The sequence below is a fragment of the Cinclus cinclus genome, chromosome 2 (genome assembly GCF_963662255.1).
Source record: "Cinclus cinclus chromosome 2, bCinCin1.1, whole genome shotgun sequence".
NCBI classification, from domain to species: Eukaryota; Metazoa; Chordata; class Aves; order Passeriformes; family Cinclidae; genus Cinclus; species Cinclus cinclus.
In genome coordinates, this window is record NC_085047.1 from 33,464,557 (window position 1) to 33,482,043 (window position 17,487).

The following is a 17,487-nucleotide window of genomic DNA, read 5'->3' on the forward strand; positions in this document are numbered from 1 at the left end:
ACCCTCCTGCCATAGGGAGAGACACCTTCCAACAGAACAGGTTGCTCAAAGCTCCATCTAACCTGGTCTTGAACACCTTTAGGGCTGAGGCACCTACAGCTGCTCTGGGCAACCTAGTTCAATGTCTCAAATACAATTCGGTAAAGCTGTAAACATCCAATAAACCTTTGCAGGAACACTGACTGTGATGAGCTCCAACTGGGTTGGAGTGTAAGGTCACAGTCACAGGAGGTATCTACCAGCAACAGCATGGAATTGACTGAATGCCAGTGGAAAAGCCATGACATGGAACCTACAACCATCCATGCTGAGCCATCAGTGGCTCTACCCAGTATAATCAAGGTAGACCATGGCAGAGACTGACTCCACACAAGTGCCCACCCTGCTGATATTGCCTGGTTAAAAGTAGGAATAGTCAGCAGCAAAAGTCTAGATTAAAAAATTAAGAGACTCCTCCTTTCAAAGGCAAAGTCAGAGAATAAGTCAAAATTTGGTCATCTGAGACTTAGTGATACAAACGGTAAGTTCAAACGGCAAGTTAAAATGGTAAGTTCAAATGGTAAGTGATACAAGCAAACGTGCCAACTGCTCAGTCATCCTCAAAACATGATACTTTAACAGTACTCTCTTTTAAACATGGAATTCAGTATCTTGTGGTGGTGTGACACTTTTCAAACTAACTGTCACGTTAACGTGAGCCCCACTGACTCCAGTACAACACTGCTGTTTTCAGTCAGAAAACTCTGCAACACAAAGCATAATTGATCCAAACAAAAAGAACTTTTGAGCCCATGGTGTGACTTCTGAGGTCACATTTGGAGATAGGGAAGAATGTTGAACTCTAACTGGCATGCTGGGAATTAGCCCTAATCATTGTAGAAAACAAACAGGGGATGGAATAGTATTCCCACTGCCCTTTGTAGGGGTCCATAAATTTTCACTGATTACTGCTGATACAAGAGAGAAGCTTTGCTCATCACAGAATGCCTAAGGTCAATGAGAACCAGAGACTGCTTGTTACATGACTGGACAAACACTATTCTCAGCCTGAGACATGACCTAATCAGACCAAACGTTTTGTGATCTAATGGTCAGAGACACACTGATGATATCATTGCTTCCACTGCAAGTCTGAAATTGCAGCTAGAACACAAGTTATCAGTTCCTTCAATTTTCCCTTCGTCGTTGTGTCTGACCAAGGTTGCATGGACTGCTGCACAGGTGGTTAAAAACATATTCCAGAGCTGACAGAAGTTTGATGCATCTCTGGTTGGCTAGGGGAATGTCCTAAAACAATTTCTCAGCTATCAGATTTAAAGTAGGAATCCATACTTGAAAGGTAAGTTGTATTTTCTATCTTAGTGGGAGTTGTCTCCCTCCCTTTATTATGTCCCTTTCATCTACTCAGCACAAATATACTTGGACTTTTGAAGAATTGAACTCACCACAAAAATAACTGTAGCCATTTCAACTATTATCTTTTTTTCCACCACATCAGGGTCTCCTTATATACATTTTTAATAAACAAAAGGAAAGGGAGTAAAAGAATATTCAAATGAAAGCCTCCCCAAATACTTTTATTTCAAAGGTTTGGGCAGATTTTAGTCTTTTATTGCATTTTTAATAAATATATTAGAAGACTTTAAAGGCTAAGTTCATCTTGGCAATGGATAGGCTAAAAGCTGTACTCACAAACTCAACCACATTAAAAAATTAATGTTTTTCACAATGATAATTCTTATTAACACTGTTGATTCTCTAGGTTCACTAATTTCTTCACAATCCACAAAGCAGGTATCTGCCAAGCAGAGCCTGTGAGAGACTTGTGTGTGCACTGGGCTGCACATACTTTTCCCTTACAGAGAAAAGTTACTTCTCGCCATACAAAACGGAGATCACAAGTTCAGAAATCAGAATGTTATGCTTCTTCAAGGCAGAAGATGAAATTCCTGCTGGTACAAAACATTTTCTGGCTTTCAATGACCATTAAAGGACCAAAGTAAGGTTTTGAGGGATGAGTCTGCAATTTAGGTATTGAGCCAGAAAAGATTTTGATGGCATCTTCTGAAGACCAGCCTTGAAGACACTATGCTACTGAAGTTTCAATTGCCCCAGACCAATGTTTCTCACAGCTCTGCCAAGTTAGTGAGACAAACAAGTTACAAGATGAAGGAAGGGCATTCAAGATAGCCTTTGATCACATAGCTGCTCCTGGTGACCTTTTCTTAAGTGATGAAGATATTTATCAATTTCAGGTGTTGCATCCTGAGATTTAGTTCTTTTGTTCTTCCTCATGTGTTTTAAAGCTAAGAAAAAGACAAATCAGCAACTTCTTAGGCATTAAAAGGGGTCTTTGTCTGTAGTACAGTACAAGCCTGTATCATGTCAGAGATGATATATCCATCTTTTACAGACACATTTTTACTCCTGAAGAAAATTACTGTTTAAAGGAAGACTTATGTGAATGTTTCCTAAGGATGGATTTTTATCCATCCTTATTATTTTGATTAAAAGTCTGCATCCGTTAATCATCCTTTTTATTTTGGTGGCCTTGAGCATGGCATGAAATTAACATGAGATTTTTTTCAAAAGTTGACAACAGTAAGCCCAAGGAAATCAGATTTTATCACACATGTTGTGTTAGCCCTGGTGCTGTTTGAACAATGGCATATGACATCGTCTGATAAAATGTATGAGAACTGCTTCTGTGACCATGTGTGCATGTGTGTGCAACAGTCTCCTGCACAACTCCTGGTGAAAAAAAGACATTGCAAGGTAAAGGTGCATGTACTTCAGCTTAACTCTTTAAAAGATCATTTCTCATCATCTCTTTATCTATTAACTGAAATAGAGAAAAAGTGCCTGTTTCAATGAACTATACCAACTTCATGGTGGGTAACTCTGTCGTGTGCTGCCTGACTTTCACCATTGTTAATTTATACAACTAAATTGATACTAAAACTTTCAGTCATTACCATTCACTGATGCAGGGTCTTAAACATAAACATTATTTGTGAATAGCCTTCAACTGATCCATACTCCTGCAGAGTAAATAGGAGCTTTTGCATTGACTTCAGGTCACTGTACAAAAATTTATAAGAATATGTCTTCCCTGCAACCAGAGACATGGATTCACACACCATGCTAGTTTTATTTCCAACTGAAATCCAACTTCTCAGCCTACTGGAAGTAAGTAAATCCATGGAAGGTGGGTAAGTACCTGGTCTGCTACCCTGTGTCTACCCACACTATTTCCCTACTGTGCTTGGAGGCAAGGTTTATGTAGGACTACCTGCCATATGTAGTTCTCCACAACCCTGTAGCAAAGCTTGATAATCTGCATTTGCTTAAGGCAAATTTTAAATGCCTAAATATTTTTGTGATCACAGACCTTCATAACAAAGTGTGCCAGTAAGTAACTGGGAAGCAGCATTTCATCCCTGCCACTGTGGCAGTCATAAAGGCAGTCATAAAGTCAAATGCCACATCCTCAGAGAACCATGTTAGCAGCAGAAGTCATGAGAGGGGCTATAACAGGACCAAAGTACTAGATTTCATGAGATATGGACATGCAAGCTCAGCCTCAGTCTCTGGCCAGGCATGCTCTCTAAGTCTTTTCAAAATGTGATGTAAAATACCCTAACTCCTTCCTTCCTTACTGAGCCCCAGCTTCCAGTTCCTAACTCGTATTGTTTAATGTACAACCTGTGATTTTATGTCTCCACTGGCAATTTAGGACTACCACATACAAAGTATTATTCCTATTACTGCTCTTCTCCAGTGTATTTTTAAGGGTCTGAAGTACTGCCTGGATGTCAACTGTGCATAAACTGCATGAGTCATTATGAATGAGTGATGGAGAAGGAATACTTATCTGCATACAGATCAATCTACAACCACTGTCAGCTGCCCAGAAAAAGTCAGTACACCTAAGACACAGAGAACATAATTTCTATTGCTGCTTTGTATATTCAACTTGGCAATGGTTTGAATGAATACTGTGCATGTGAAGATGTCAACTACCAAAGACAAAAGAGTGTGAAAATCACTGATTTAAATTTGAGGAGAGTGAAAGACAACACCACATAACTTAATTCCTTTAATAATGATTTTGCATCCAAGCCTAATACTGTTTTGATGGGCCTGGGATTATACTGATGCATCAGTGAGATCCCTCTGGTAAGTGGTGCATTCCCCCACTGCAGATGACATGACTCACCTATTCATTTCACTGCAGTCAGCAAACATGTCTTATGGTATGTGGTGTGCTGCCTCTTGATTAGCCAGAAATAGTTGGCCCTGTTTAAATAGGTCAGGAATGAGACTGTATCACACAGCGAGTTCTGTCTCACGCTGCAGCACAGGCCATTTCCTTCTTCCCACTACACTCAGACAATAAAAGGTTAAGAGACCTGCCCCACAATGGCTTCATTAGTTGCCAGATATGGGTTATAAGAGGTGAAAGGTGATAGCCCCCAAAAGCCTGGGATACAGAGCATCTGTGATAGCACACTGTAAGAATGGGGTTAGGATCAGTGGTTCCTGAATTACCTTTCTTGCATCAAGCATTGCCTTGGACATTTTAGCTGAACTGGGTTATAAAGAACTTTTTTGAATTTGCTTATGCAACAGTACTATGATGCAAAAGGGAAGTGATTTAATAATCCCATGGAGAAATCAAAATACCACCTTTATTGCTCAGTACAAGTTATCTCTGGAATTATTTCTGCACCCTTCTCTAAGATACCCTTTCTAGCATTTGGGAATTGGCCAAAAAAAACTGTATATGGAGGGAGAAGTGATCCTACAAAACTGTCCCTTGCACAAAAGGGTGGAATGTTTGAGAAGCATTTTCCCTGAGTGACAATTCCGAGGTAGTATGGCAGCAGCCCTGTCTCAGTATATCTTGGCAGTGTGCACACACAGCAAAAAAACCCCAAAAACCCCCGAAACATATGACTACTTCTTCCTACAAAGCAGTTCAGAATGGGAATCTCTCACAAGGGATTGCACTGGGACAGCTTGTCTAAGAAGGTTAAGTGGAATAAAAAAGATAATATAAACAGGAAACAGAAATCTCTGTAATATTATTGCTTTGTGAAAAGTGTGGGTTTTACCAGTAATCTGTGTTCTCCAAGATTAGCACTAAAGACAGGTAAAATCTATCTACTTAGCTGAAAGACAAAGTCTAAGGTTCAAAGAGGCTCCAGTTTTACTTTCTACATGACAATCATTTACTTTCTACATATGACAATCCACAGACTTACTGTTTCCATAATGCCTGATAACCTAAACGAATACAGCATACAGCACTGCAGACAGGAACTGTTCTGAACTTCAAGGTGGTAGGAGCTGGAAAATCCACTGTGCCGGCTCATATTCTGGGTTTTCAGATAATTATGCTGTTTCCAGGGTATGCCTCTCCACATGGTTTATGAAAGGGGCTGTCCTTGGCACAAATCCACGTGGGCACAGTTCTACAGACTGCATTGGGACTGAACAGTCCTAACTGCTTTGCGGAGCTGAGGGTGATTACTTCTTTTCCTTAGTAATTCTTCTGTTCTGTTTGGTTCTATTTTACAGGACAATAAAAATCTGTCCCTTTTAGAGCCTTCTACAGAACCTCCACCCCAGTGGGCTGGGCAGTGTGTTATTAACATGCAATAGCATGCCTGCTCACTCTATTTTAATGGTGCAAGAAAAGTACCACATATCCTGTGAGTAAATCTGTCTTTCAAATCAAGTCATCAATTCAGTGGAAAGGTTTGGGCTAGAAATGGAAGTTTACAAATCACCTTAGCTGTGATTTTAGCTGTGAGGCACAATAACCCGAATGTTACAAGCAGCTCAGTGAGGGAAAAGGTCTTGGAATGATGCTCAAGTTTGTCTCAAATAACTTCATGCTGCCAAAGAAAGTTTGCACTAGATGGATTTATAAAAGCAGTATCAGGAAAGCTTATAAATCATCTGTACATGACCCTGCAGGTTAACAAAGGGAAAGTGAATTCTGTTTGCACACAGAAATAAACATTTTTCCAAATCCATCCCTGCAATCCCCAAACCTCTGTACAAACACAGAATAATGGCTCAATTATGAGCTATGCCACAAACTACAAATACATGACTACCTTTCCCCTTGTACTGGTTTTAAAAATAAATCCACAGAGTTTGTAATTGAAGATGTTAATATGGGGAAAGGAAAAGCCTGGCACTGAATTTTTCTTCCCTTCAACGTATGATAACTTCCCTACCTACATCTGCAAAAGTTTTGACCAACCTAGTTTCAGCCTAAGGCAAGTAGGCCTCCTCTTCTGCTTATTCCTCAGTCCAGTCAATTTTACTTTATGACAAGCTCCTAACATCCAGCCTAAATTATGATTGTCAAAAGGGTTTTCTTATGTTCTTAGAACCAGTTTATTCCGTTTGCCTCATCCTTGGAAATTACTCCCTTAAAATACTTGCAAATGGTTAACCTGATTTTCTTTACTCATGATAGCAATTCCTCAGTGAAAATGTTGTTTACATAATTTTTCTACTATATCCACTTGCCTAAAAGATTTTTTTTTGTTGATTTGCTGATTTTTTTTTTCATTTCACTGCCTATACTGAGCTGCTCTGGATTTCTGGCCTAGTTCCATTCCAGTTGTATAAGGTATAGGAACTGTTATTGCTGGGGTCTCTTTTTCTGTGAGCACACAATAAAGGACAAAAGCCAAAGGACTGATGCTCCATAGGTTCTGACTATTTAATGTATTCCACTATTTCTCAGTATGGCCTCTAAGAGCTAATTGCATTTGGAAGAAAAGGGTCCTGAACAGTTTTTCCTTAGCCTTCAATTCACATACCTAACGCAGATTTTGAGCAGGATGCCCTTTCAGAGGAGGAATGAAGGTCACTATTCCAAACCTCTAGACAAAACTGCCCATCAAAAGGTGTCTTCTTGGTAGCTGCTTGCACTAATAAATACTTCTACTTGGCAAACTTATTTTTTTATTTGGTAGAGGACAGTCTTTTAATATTAACCTCATGAGGCACTCATCTTCCTCTAGCCTAGAAAAGCACAAGCTTTGAATTCAGAAGGAGATCTGACAGATTACCAAATCTTCCTGTTTACAGCTACTAAAGATTATTTAGTCGTCTCCTAAAAATCAAAACAGTTCCTTTAGTGGCTATGGGGGTTCATCAAGAGCTATCCCCAGAACAGGAAACTGTATGTAGGCCATCAATTACATTTACAGCCATATAATGAACAATAGCAAGCCTAGGTGGCTTTAATGGAGTTATTTATGATATTACTCTATGCTCGGCAATGGTAGCAGAATTAGTAATGTAGTTGAGCAATGGAATTTCTCCTTCCAGTCATGCTCTACATGTGCTTCACTGGAACACATCTGTAGCACTTTTTTGCAGATCTAAGTGTGAGTATTTCACAAAGTTTAACAAAAGATCAACGGTAAGTCAGCGCTGATGTTACCGATTGAGCAGTCGTGGCCAGTCCAGTTGGGATCGCAGCTGCAGAGTCCAGTATCTGGGAGGAAGGTCCCATGACCAGAGCACTGATCCAGACAAGTGGCTCTTGGGGTCTCACAATTTGTTCCTCCCCAGCCAACCGAACAGTGACATTCTCCTCGGACGCACACGCCTCGTCCTGAGCAGGTAGGATCCATGCAGTCCACTACATGCGAGAAGGAAGAGGAAGCAGACAGGAAAAGCAAATGAGAGTTTCAGGAAAAAAACTATCAGACTGCTGTCTACACAAACATATTTAGTAGATGGTATCTCAAGGTTTAACCAAAAAAGCCCTGCTGTGAACTAAACAGATGCTTTATGTAAGAAGTCAGTGGCCCTAAAAGGCAGCGAGACCTAAAACACCTACATGAAAAACAGAGAAAAATCTAGTGATGAAATCCATTCTTTTATGCAGGTCTGCACTAGTTACAAATCCTTCTGGTAAGAACAGGCTAATATCAATTAAGAATAGAATAAGAATAATATTCTATTGTAGCCTTAATGTGTCTTCATTTATTCTATTAGAATAACCTAAATTACTATTACTAATGAATTTGAAGTTAAGTCCTAGTTTTCTGAGAGAGAATTTTGCATAAAGATTCAGCAGAAGCTGACATTCAGCAAAACACATGCTTAAATTGCAGAATGTGCTTAAATCTATTCAGGTTTCATGGAGACTTAATGAAATTTCACATTGAAATATATCCATAGAAATTTTTTTCTGGAATAAGGATTAAAACAAAACCATGCCTTTTTTTATAATGATGCTCTTCTGGTTTTATTTTTGATCAATTAATACTCTTTTCTAAGTGTTTGAGGTTTATTTTCCCCTCCCAAAGAGGCACTTTCCTAACGAGATTGGAGACCACTTAGTTAGGGGTATAGCAGTGTACACCAAAAGACCAAATGTACTCCCTCCCTGATTCCTGAGTTATGTGTTTTGTAGGCAACTGTCAGCTGCTCTGCCCACAGGGGAATTTCACCCAGCAATCAAAAAATAAGAAATGCACCAGACACCCTCCCAGAAAAACCAACTGGAGGAGTCGATAGCCTATTTATAGATAAAAGCTGATAGGACAGCCTAGAGAAATTCTTCCCTCTTTTGAAACTGTGTGGCAGTTCCCTGGGGATTGGTGACAAGTGTCAGTCTGGCTAAGCAGCACAGGAAAACTGTCCAGCTTCTGGCTCTGATACAGCAGAGCAGAACATGGCCACCGCACAGACGGCAGGTTTGTGGTGCAGTTTTTACCCCTGGAAAAGCTAATATGAATTCCACTGACCTGTTTAAGATCCACAAACCTTAAAAGGAAACACAACAGCTGCTCTTATAATTCCCTGGATTCTCAAACTCTTCTCAGTCTGACAAGTAATGGCTCAGTTATTACTATCCCAAGGCATGAGAGAGAATTTTCTTTCTTGTTTGATTCCTGGAGCTCTGCTTATAGCTGGAACAATCCTCAAAAATTTTAAGAGGCTGAAAAGGATGAGTTCATAAATCTCCTTCACTGTTAGCAAGCTGGGAGCGAGGGTGCCAATTTTAGCATGGGACCCTTGAAGCCCTGGCCCCGTTCTTTCTCAGCAGTAATAAGTATGAAAAGGACTAAGGGATGGAGTAGCAGCCTTGTCCGTTCTCAGCAGATGGTTTGAACATAGGGAACAAAGATCACAGGCTAACTGACAAGAGGCTACCTCCAGGCAATTAATCATCTCCTCTGAAGGTCAGCTGGGAAAAAGGTGAGTTTTACAGGGGCCTCCATCACAGGAGGCAGACAATCTGCTATCTCAGCTCTAACACAGACGATTATAGGAGGGGAATGTGCATGTCAGAACCCCCCATTTATCATAATCCCAAGGCCATTTTTCATGTTGAAATGAGCCCTTTCAGAAAATGTCACACACAATGGCTACTTTAAGCTCAGCCTCACTGGCTGTATCTCTTTAGGCTTTCTGCACCATCGGAAGGGCCCTGGGACAGGATTAAAGGATTCTGCTTTCTTCTTAATCAATTGCTTAGTGGATTTGGAATACAATGGTATATTTTAGGGAGTTCTGCTTGACAAATTTAGCTGCTCATCTCTGGGAGAAGCAGAGACGGAGAGCTGGGCATGAGAGCAGAGCTGACAAGATCTAGCATACCTGGAAAGGAAAAAAAAACCACATATGTCTGTGTTGTTGGTTGGAAAATGTCCCGAATGATCAAATCCTTGGTTGGAAAATGCCCTGTTTATAGTTTAGCCTTGTGCAGAATCTTTGCCAGGGAGATAAATCATGCAGCAAGCAAGGTTAGTGCCTCTTCTACACTTTTCCCCAATATGCTTCATGCTTCATTGGTCACACAAGTTATTAGGCTTATTCGGTGCCCAAAGAGTAAATTCTCATATTTCACTGCTTAAATTTGCTCCCCTCCCTGCAATGTCTCGCTGGCTTAGGCCATGCCTTATAAAATACGGGCCAATAAACTAAGGAAGGAGAGAAGAAAAACTTGCATAGGATTGTTGGCTGATGTTTTATAAACATTGCTGAACTTCTACAGGGGAAAAAGAAAAGACAAAAGAAACCCTGGAATGAAAACCCATTATAAACATGGACCAAGCAGTGAAGCTACAAGAACTGAGAAATAATAAAAAGTAATCAATACCAGATGGCCTTTCTTAGAAGAGAAATTAAAGAGTAAAAGCAATTTAAAAAACAGTATAAATCAACCTTTTTTGCTAAATCTAAATATGTGTATATATATATTCTCAAGATTTCCCACATGGCATATCTCTGAGTTGCTTCCCCCCCCCTCACAACATAATACAAATTATGCCTTGAATATCAAAAACATGTATGCTTGGAAAAATACTAACAGCCCATAAGAAAAAAACATGCTCTCTTTGTTCTTCCTCTTTTTTTCAGTTGTGACCTAGTGGGACTGACACTGTCCCCCCCTACACTGATAACATAAAATAACTGAGCAGTGCCTGGCTTTTCTGCTTTATGCGTGACCAGGGAAATAAAGGTTCCTGATAGAAAAGGGGCAAATCTCACTCTGATTTACACACATTAAACACTTCTGGCTGTAGGCAAAATCAGGATCTTTTCACTTCTGTTTATCCAGAAAAGATATGATCTAGTAAATAGGAGGTCTACAGAGATGCTTTAAAGATACTTCAGTAGTCACAATCTTTGGGTTCTGCATGCCCCACAGCTTCACTGAATTGTGCTTTAAGCCAAAATGAGGCTTCCTCAAGAGATGGCTTATTGTTGTAAGAGCTGATAATGTTTGTCTTTAACATTTACTGACACTGAAGCCACTGAAGCCATGCTACATCAGAGATGGCCCACTCCAATATGTTTAACACGCCAAAAGAATTGCTACATTAAATGTCATTTGAATGTCTGAATCCAGTTCAGCCTGTTTTCATTGGATATAAAATAAAGCCATTTCAGATAAATCTTTATCCTCCATATATGAAGACAACCATAAATTAATTCAAGTCATTATCATTCTGAAATGTATCAAATGACATCTTTAATCTATCAAGTGGTGAAGAGGCCTTACATATGTACCCTTACATATGTATTTGTAGAAGCGCAATTGAAGAATAATTATTCATCAGATCACCAGTACAGAATGTGGAGAATAGTTTTTAAAAGTTTTGAACATTAGTCTTTAAATAATGCACTTTTGGATATATTCTTATATTCTCTTAATGATTTATACATTTGCAAAACTGTCCACTTTTTCATTTAGCAGTAAGAAGCAGTCACAATCTCAGGAAGATAAAGGTTTATGTTGGCAGGTGAGTTCCTACACAAAAAGATTAAAGATAAGTATTAAAAGCAGCTGTAAAGCTAAATGTAAATGTGAAATGTTTGGTGGCTAATGTGAGAAAAAAAGCTATGGAAAAGCCATTAAAATAATATCTGACTTTGAAGCAGAATTTAATTCAAATCCTGAGCATTTCTAAGCTTTTAAAGCTGACAACGATCAGGGACTTTCTCTCACATGCTACCATTTTGTGTATGTAAGCAACTGAAATTGCTTGGCATAGCGCAGCAGAGAAGAAAGGACTGTAAAAGTAATTATATGTTTAGATGTGTAAATGGAAACGATGCTTTAATAAGAGCATTTGAACATATGATTAGATGTTCTGGTTTTTCAACTAGATTCTTCTATCTGAAGAATTTGATGGCTTTTCATCCAATTATTGAACAAGTATGATAGCTAACAAGGAGTTATGACAACATATCATTTTTATGTTGTATCCATCTATTGTATCTCTAAGGTGCCTATTACTGTTCTGTTTAAGTGCCGGTCCAATTCTGAGTTGCCTCCATCCATATAATTACAGAACAACAATCAAAGCAAAAGGCTAATTCAATGCATCTTGCAAATACCTTCTTCACAGCTCTCGCCTTTGTATCCCGGGTTGCAGATACAGGTGCCCATGATGCACGTGCCGTGGTTATTGCAGGAAACATCAATGCACTGGTTGGTTGGGACATCACACTCTGCTCCCTTCCAGCCACTGTGGCACAAGCACCTTCCTTTCATGTACTGCCCATTTCCACTGCACAGCACTGGGCAGGATGCTATGGACAGACAACAAAAAATCAGATTAAAACAAATGGAAAATCATTTCAAAAAGGAGTACAAGAGCCTGACATGTGATTTACATTCTTTATACACAGTCTTCACCAGGCTAGGCTGCTGTTTGCTTTGCCAAAACCAAATCTTTGATATGGATGATATCCATCTTGTTAACTGTATTCTCCTATTAGTGTTTAAAATAAACAAACACTGCCCTTACATTAGACTATCTTTTTGCTTCGTGTCTCTGATACCTTTTTTCACTAACTAAACTCATAGTTTTCTTGTATTCTGTTTTTACAATGTACTGAATGTCTTCTTTCCGCAGCATCTGACCCAAGATTGCTTATCACTATCCCTGACCTGCTGCCAGACTTTCCTTGACACTGCCTCTGCTGTGGAGCTCAGTGGCACACAAATCACTCCCTTGTTTTTTTCTGGGTTAACTCTCAGCTTTATGGGTTTTAGTTGCTTTGCTCAGAGCCCAGAATGCCACATTGAGACTATTTCCCTGATTTTTCTCATGTCATACCATCAGCTATCAACTTTCTTCTCTGAAAGGGTTGTCAAGCCCTGGAGCAGGCTGCACAGCAAAGTGACTCAGTCACCATTCCTGGTGGAATTTAAAAGATGTGTGGATGTGGCATATGGGGATATAGTTTAGTGGTGGACTTGGAAGTGCTGGGTTAATAGCTGAACTTGATGAAAAGAGTTTTAGAGGTCTTTTTCAACCCTAACAATTCTATGGTTCTAACTGAATGTCCAGCCCCCATTTTTGGTTATCACCTCTGCTGGACTTGATTCATCACCAGCCACAAGGCAAAATTGGCCTCTACTGTTTCAAAACTCCCTGTAATAAAAGCTGCGTAAATCTGTCCACTGAAATCTGTATAATTTATAAAGGACTTTTAATCGTCCTTGTTCCCAGCAAAGTCAGCTGATTCTCAAGACCACCCAGACAGAGGACTTCTTCCCTGTAATAAAGGGAAGAAGAGGAAGATGACAAGCTGAAGCTGCAGCATGATGGATCCCAGGATTAAGGGTTTTCAGAGCTAAATTTGGAAACTGCCAGGCAGAGTTGGATGGGATGAACTGAAGGATACAGAACAGGTTCTACAAGGAAGCAGAGGGCATCAAGGACCAGACCTCAGCCTCCATGACCACAGCTTTTTGTAATCACTGCTCTCCAAGCTTTCTTCAGCTCCTTTCAGATGTTGCCTTCTCCTTATTCCATTCTCCACACCAGCTACACTACGTTCCTTTTGTCCTCTGTTCTGATTTTGCCAAGGAAGATGCTGCTACCAGTCCCTCAGAAACAATAGCGTTTTCCTGTTCACTCTACCTTGAAACTTCCTGCTTTAATTCCTGTTCTCTTTCATTTCATTTTGCTGAAACTCAGCTGCAAGGACATATATTCAAAACAGACTGCTTTTGTTCACTGTTGCACATCAGCCTTAGGTGAGAGCAGCTGGCCTTCTCATCTGCCCCTCGGAAAGGCGATTTATGAACAATTTTATGCAGGACAAATGTGAAATGAACATTCCATTCTGCTGCTTAATTCAGCTGCGTTAGGCATGTGATGAACCCTCGTTTGCTCTGTTTCTGACTTTGATTATGTGTGGGAAGGGATATTACATGGTTAAGGAAAACTTTCCTCTCCTTCTCTTCCCATATTTTCAGACAGTAACCTCACAAAAGTGCATCATGAGTTGTTTCCACACGTCCTTATAGTCAAGTCAGTTTGAGTGTTCCAGAACTACAGCAGCCTCAATAAAATACAAACCATTGCCAATTCTGACTGTTAAACCAGTTTGATGTGTGGTGAACTATATTTGCCTGAACAAGATAAAAGAGGTTTAGGAAAGAAAGGAATTTGGCAATTGTTATTACTAAGGAGCTCTCTGTCCACTTTAAAGAAAACACCATGCAGTGTGCATTCTAAGTGCATCATTTGCAAGATGGTATCTACCTATACAATATGAGACTTAAATTGTTTAAGATACACCGTGTTGTGTGTATGGTTCATAGCACACTCACTCTGTAATTTCACTTTTCAGTGAAGGGATGGAATTTGCTGCCCCTCCCATCTCAAATTTCAATGCTCAGTAATGGATCTTGTTCTTTCAAGGCACTGGCAGGGGTCAGTCTGCAACTCTTTTCAACAAGAAGAAAGAATAACAGCCTTTAACCATAGAGAGGTTGCTGAGAAAGACTTACATGTTTCCTGACAAGACAGCTGATCACTCAGTAAAAGATCAGATAAATTACTGACCATCTGCAGTGAGACTGACACTCCACAGAGCCTTCTGTGGAGAACACCTTCAGCATCACCTGGAAAGCACTGCTACAAATGTCAAGACAATGGCAAGAACAAGGCCTCCTCTGTAGCATGCAATAATGAATAAAGACAAAAGAGGTTTCTGAATTCTTTTCTTCTGTTACTTGTGCAACTCTTCCATATATAAAAATATATAATTATTATTTGATCATTCAGATTCCAACAATGTCTATGATGGCAAAATTATAGTAATTTTCTAGTGTGGTAATGACTGCAGCAACCCAAATGCAAAGTTAAGCATCAGAGAGTAAGATCATTTGTTTGTTTACTTTATACTGAACTTCAAAACACTACCTCCTGTGTCCAGGAAAACCTTCAAAAAGCCTATGGAATACACCTCTGATGACTTGCTCTCATTATTTTGTTAAAAAAGACAGGTTAATAATACATTAATAATTAACCATTACTAAAAAGAGAAAGGCTTTCTGCTCCAGAGTTTCCCATTCATTTCGATGGTTAATTACAATGCTGAATTGAAATAAAGGAACATCCATGAAATCCATGGTATTCTTCATGTGAGCAGGAACCTGCTTATTTAAGGATTACTGCTCCTTACAGGGATTGTGAAGCGCAGCAGATGGATACTGTGACAGCCTTACACATATTGCCTTTTGAGGGATTTGTAGGTCAAAAGACGAATCTTGGATGCCCCTGAAAACCAATGGGAAGTCAATGCTGGAATCCTTGGATCTCATGCTCATGACAACATAATCTATTTAACATGCCAAGTGAGTGGACATGCACACACAAGTATGTATTTGGCATTCCAGGTATTTTTCTGTCTTCCTAAAGGGAGAGTGCAACCTGTGATATGAACCCAGATGATTCTGAAGGAAGAGACAGAATTGAATAAAAGGTGTTCATAGCTGCTACAGCATGTGTTCTAGTGAAATGGGAGACTCACATGGCTCCATTGCAAAGCCTGAGAAAGTTCAGGATGTAGCCAGGGAGGGGAGATGAGCTCCTCTGAAAGTGGATTCAGAACAAGAGTTTAAGTAGTCTGACTCACAGTGAAGAAAGTTCTTCTCCACAGACTCGACAGGGAGCCTTGGAGGAAACAAGCCCTGAACTTCTGCCCCTACTGAAAGTTAGGAGGTGTGAGCTGGAATATGCTGTGGGCCACAGAAAAAAACTCCTTTTGTCTCCAGCTCTAGGGATTTGAAAAGGAGCTTGGAAATGCAAACCAAGTGTAAGGAAATGCAAACCAAGTGTAACCTGAGTCAGCAAGAAGTTTTACATAACAGCTCTCAGGGACTGCAGCTTGCCACATCCATCTTACTGGGCTGAGAACTCTGAAACCCCGCCGGGTTTGGGTTCAGCCCAGCCTCGCTGCCTTGGCAGGGAGCTCCCGCCTGCCCTGGGGGCGCAGGGCTCCTTATCTCGGTCTCCTGGCTGGCTGCTGGGATGTGACCCAGCTCAGCTGGAGGGGGAGAGGGCCGGGTTTGGACAGTTTAGCTCTCTCTTGGGAAGGCGCCAGCCTGCTTTTCCAAAGCATCGACTAGCTGGGGTAAAGCCCTGACCTGCAGCCTTGCTGCAGCTCCTTGGGTGGGCACTAACGTTCTGTGCTACCTCCCTGCCCAGATTTATAAATCTGTATTTAGTTTGTTGGACGGTTGGAGCCAAAAAAGGCCTTGAAAAGGTTGATGCACAGTATCGTGTAATTTCCCACATGCAAGGTTTTGATATCTTGGTTTGAAATGTGTTCTTACTAAAAGTATTTCAGTTTGTTTTTAAAATGTTTAAGTAACCTAAAAAATTCAGGCCAAAGAAAACACTTCCAAAGCCATTTATTAAAAATACTTATCACTTGAGCAGAAAAATGTCTTACACTGTTTATTGGGGTAAGTCTCCTTCCCAGTCCTTGAAGTGTTTTCACTTTTGGCCAGAGTAACCAGTTGCTCCTGCCATTATTGCATTCCTAGCCTTACTCTAATGCTGCCCTATTTCACACAGCCAGGCTCAGGCAGACTTGCAAGGTACTTTTTGTATAATCAGTATCTAAGAAGAAGGTATCATTGTAGTGTCATGATAAAAGTGCTCTGCTGAACAAACCATTATGCCACATTTATATGCCATTTTTTCCAAAGTCACTTCCAGAGAGAAAATTTCCAACGTGGTATTTTGCTTGTCCACAAGCAGCCCAAGGGTTTGTGTTGCTCCTAAGGGCACAGCAGTCACGATTACTATAGAATCATAGTGTGATTAAGGTTGGCAATCCCCTCCAAGATCAAGTCCAGCTCTTAGCCCAGCACTGCCAGTCCACCACTAAACCATGTCCCTAAATGTCACACCTGTACTCCCAGAGATGGTGATTCCACCACTTCCCTAAGCAGCCTGAGTCCTGTGCTGAAGAAATTTTTCCCAATAGACAATCTAAACCTCCCCTGGCACAACTGGAGGATGTTTTCTCTTGTCCTGTCGCTTACTTGGGAGAAGAGACTGATCCCCACCTTCTTTCAGGTAGTTGTAGAGACCAATAAGACGTCCCCTATTCCTTCTTTTCTCCAGTGCAAACATCCATGGATCCCTCAGCTGCTGAGCAAACTTTTAGCAAATTTGTGGCAAACAAAATTCACAGATCAATTTGTTTCCACTCTACTGCAGCATCCCCACACTGGGTGACTAGTACTTTGCAAAAGGCACCATCATGAATATAATTTCCACAAGAAAAATGCTAACTGAATGGGAGAGGGTAACAGTCAATCAAGCATAAATTCCTACCTCTGCCACAGTCAGGGCCCAGAAAACCAAGGAAGCAATGGCAAGTCCCAGACACGCAGTCTCCATTCCCATAGCAATTACTGGGACAGTTATCCACTGATTCTGGAAAACAAAAGAGAATTCAGACACTTCTTTAGGCAAGAAAACACCTCTGAGTTTAGGAAGGCTCTGGATGGGCAGGACAGTGGAAACTTCAAAGCAACTGCTGCACTTGGGGTGGAAGCATTAATTAGTGTGAGCTGCACTAAACCCTGCTCATCCATTTACACTAATGGATGGTTCAACTGCAAATCCTGTGATTAAATACCAGCTGCTCATCATCCACCAGGTCTGGCATTCTCTC

At 40.5% G+C, this 17,487-nt stretch overlaps 1 protein-coding gene across 1 annotated transcript in view; it reads right to left on the reverse strand.

Moving 5' to 3' along the window:
- TENM4 (teneurin transmembrane protein 4) overlaps positions 1–17,487 on the reverse strand; it is a 341,874-nt gene that overhangs the window by 128,949 nt on the left and 195,438 nt on the right. Inside the window, exons 10-12 of the mRNA XM_062514903.1 lie at positions 17,145–17,246; positions 11,893–12,087; positions 7,475–7,675 (exon numbers count right to left, since the gene is read on the reverse strand). Of these exons, the coding sequence (XP_062370887.1) occupies positions 7,475–7,675; positions 11,893–12,087; positions 17,145–17,246 (498 nt within the window). The remainder of the gene's footprint in view (positions 1–7,474; positions 7,676–11,892; positions 12,088–17,144; positions 17,247–17,487) is intronic.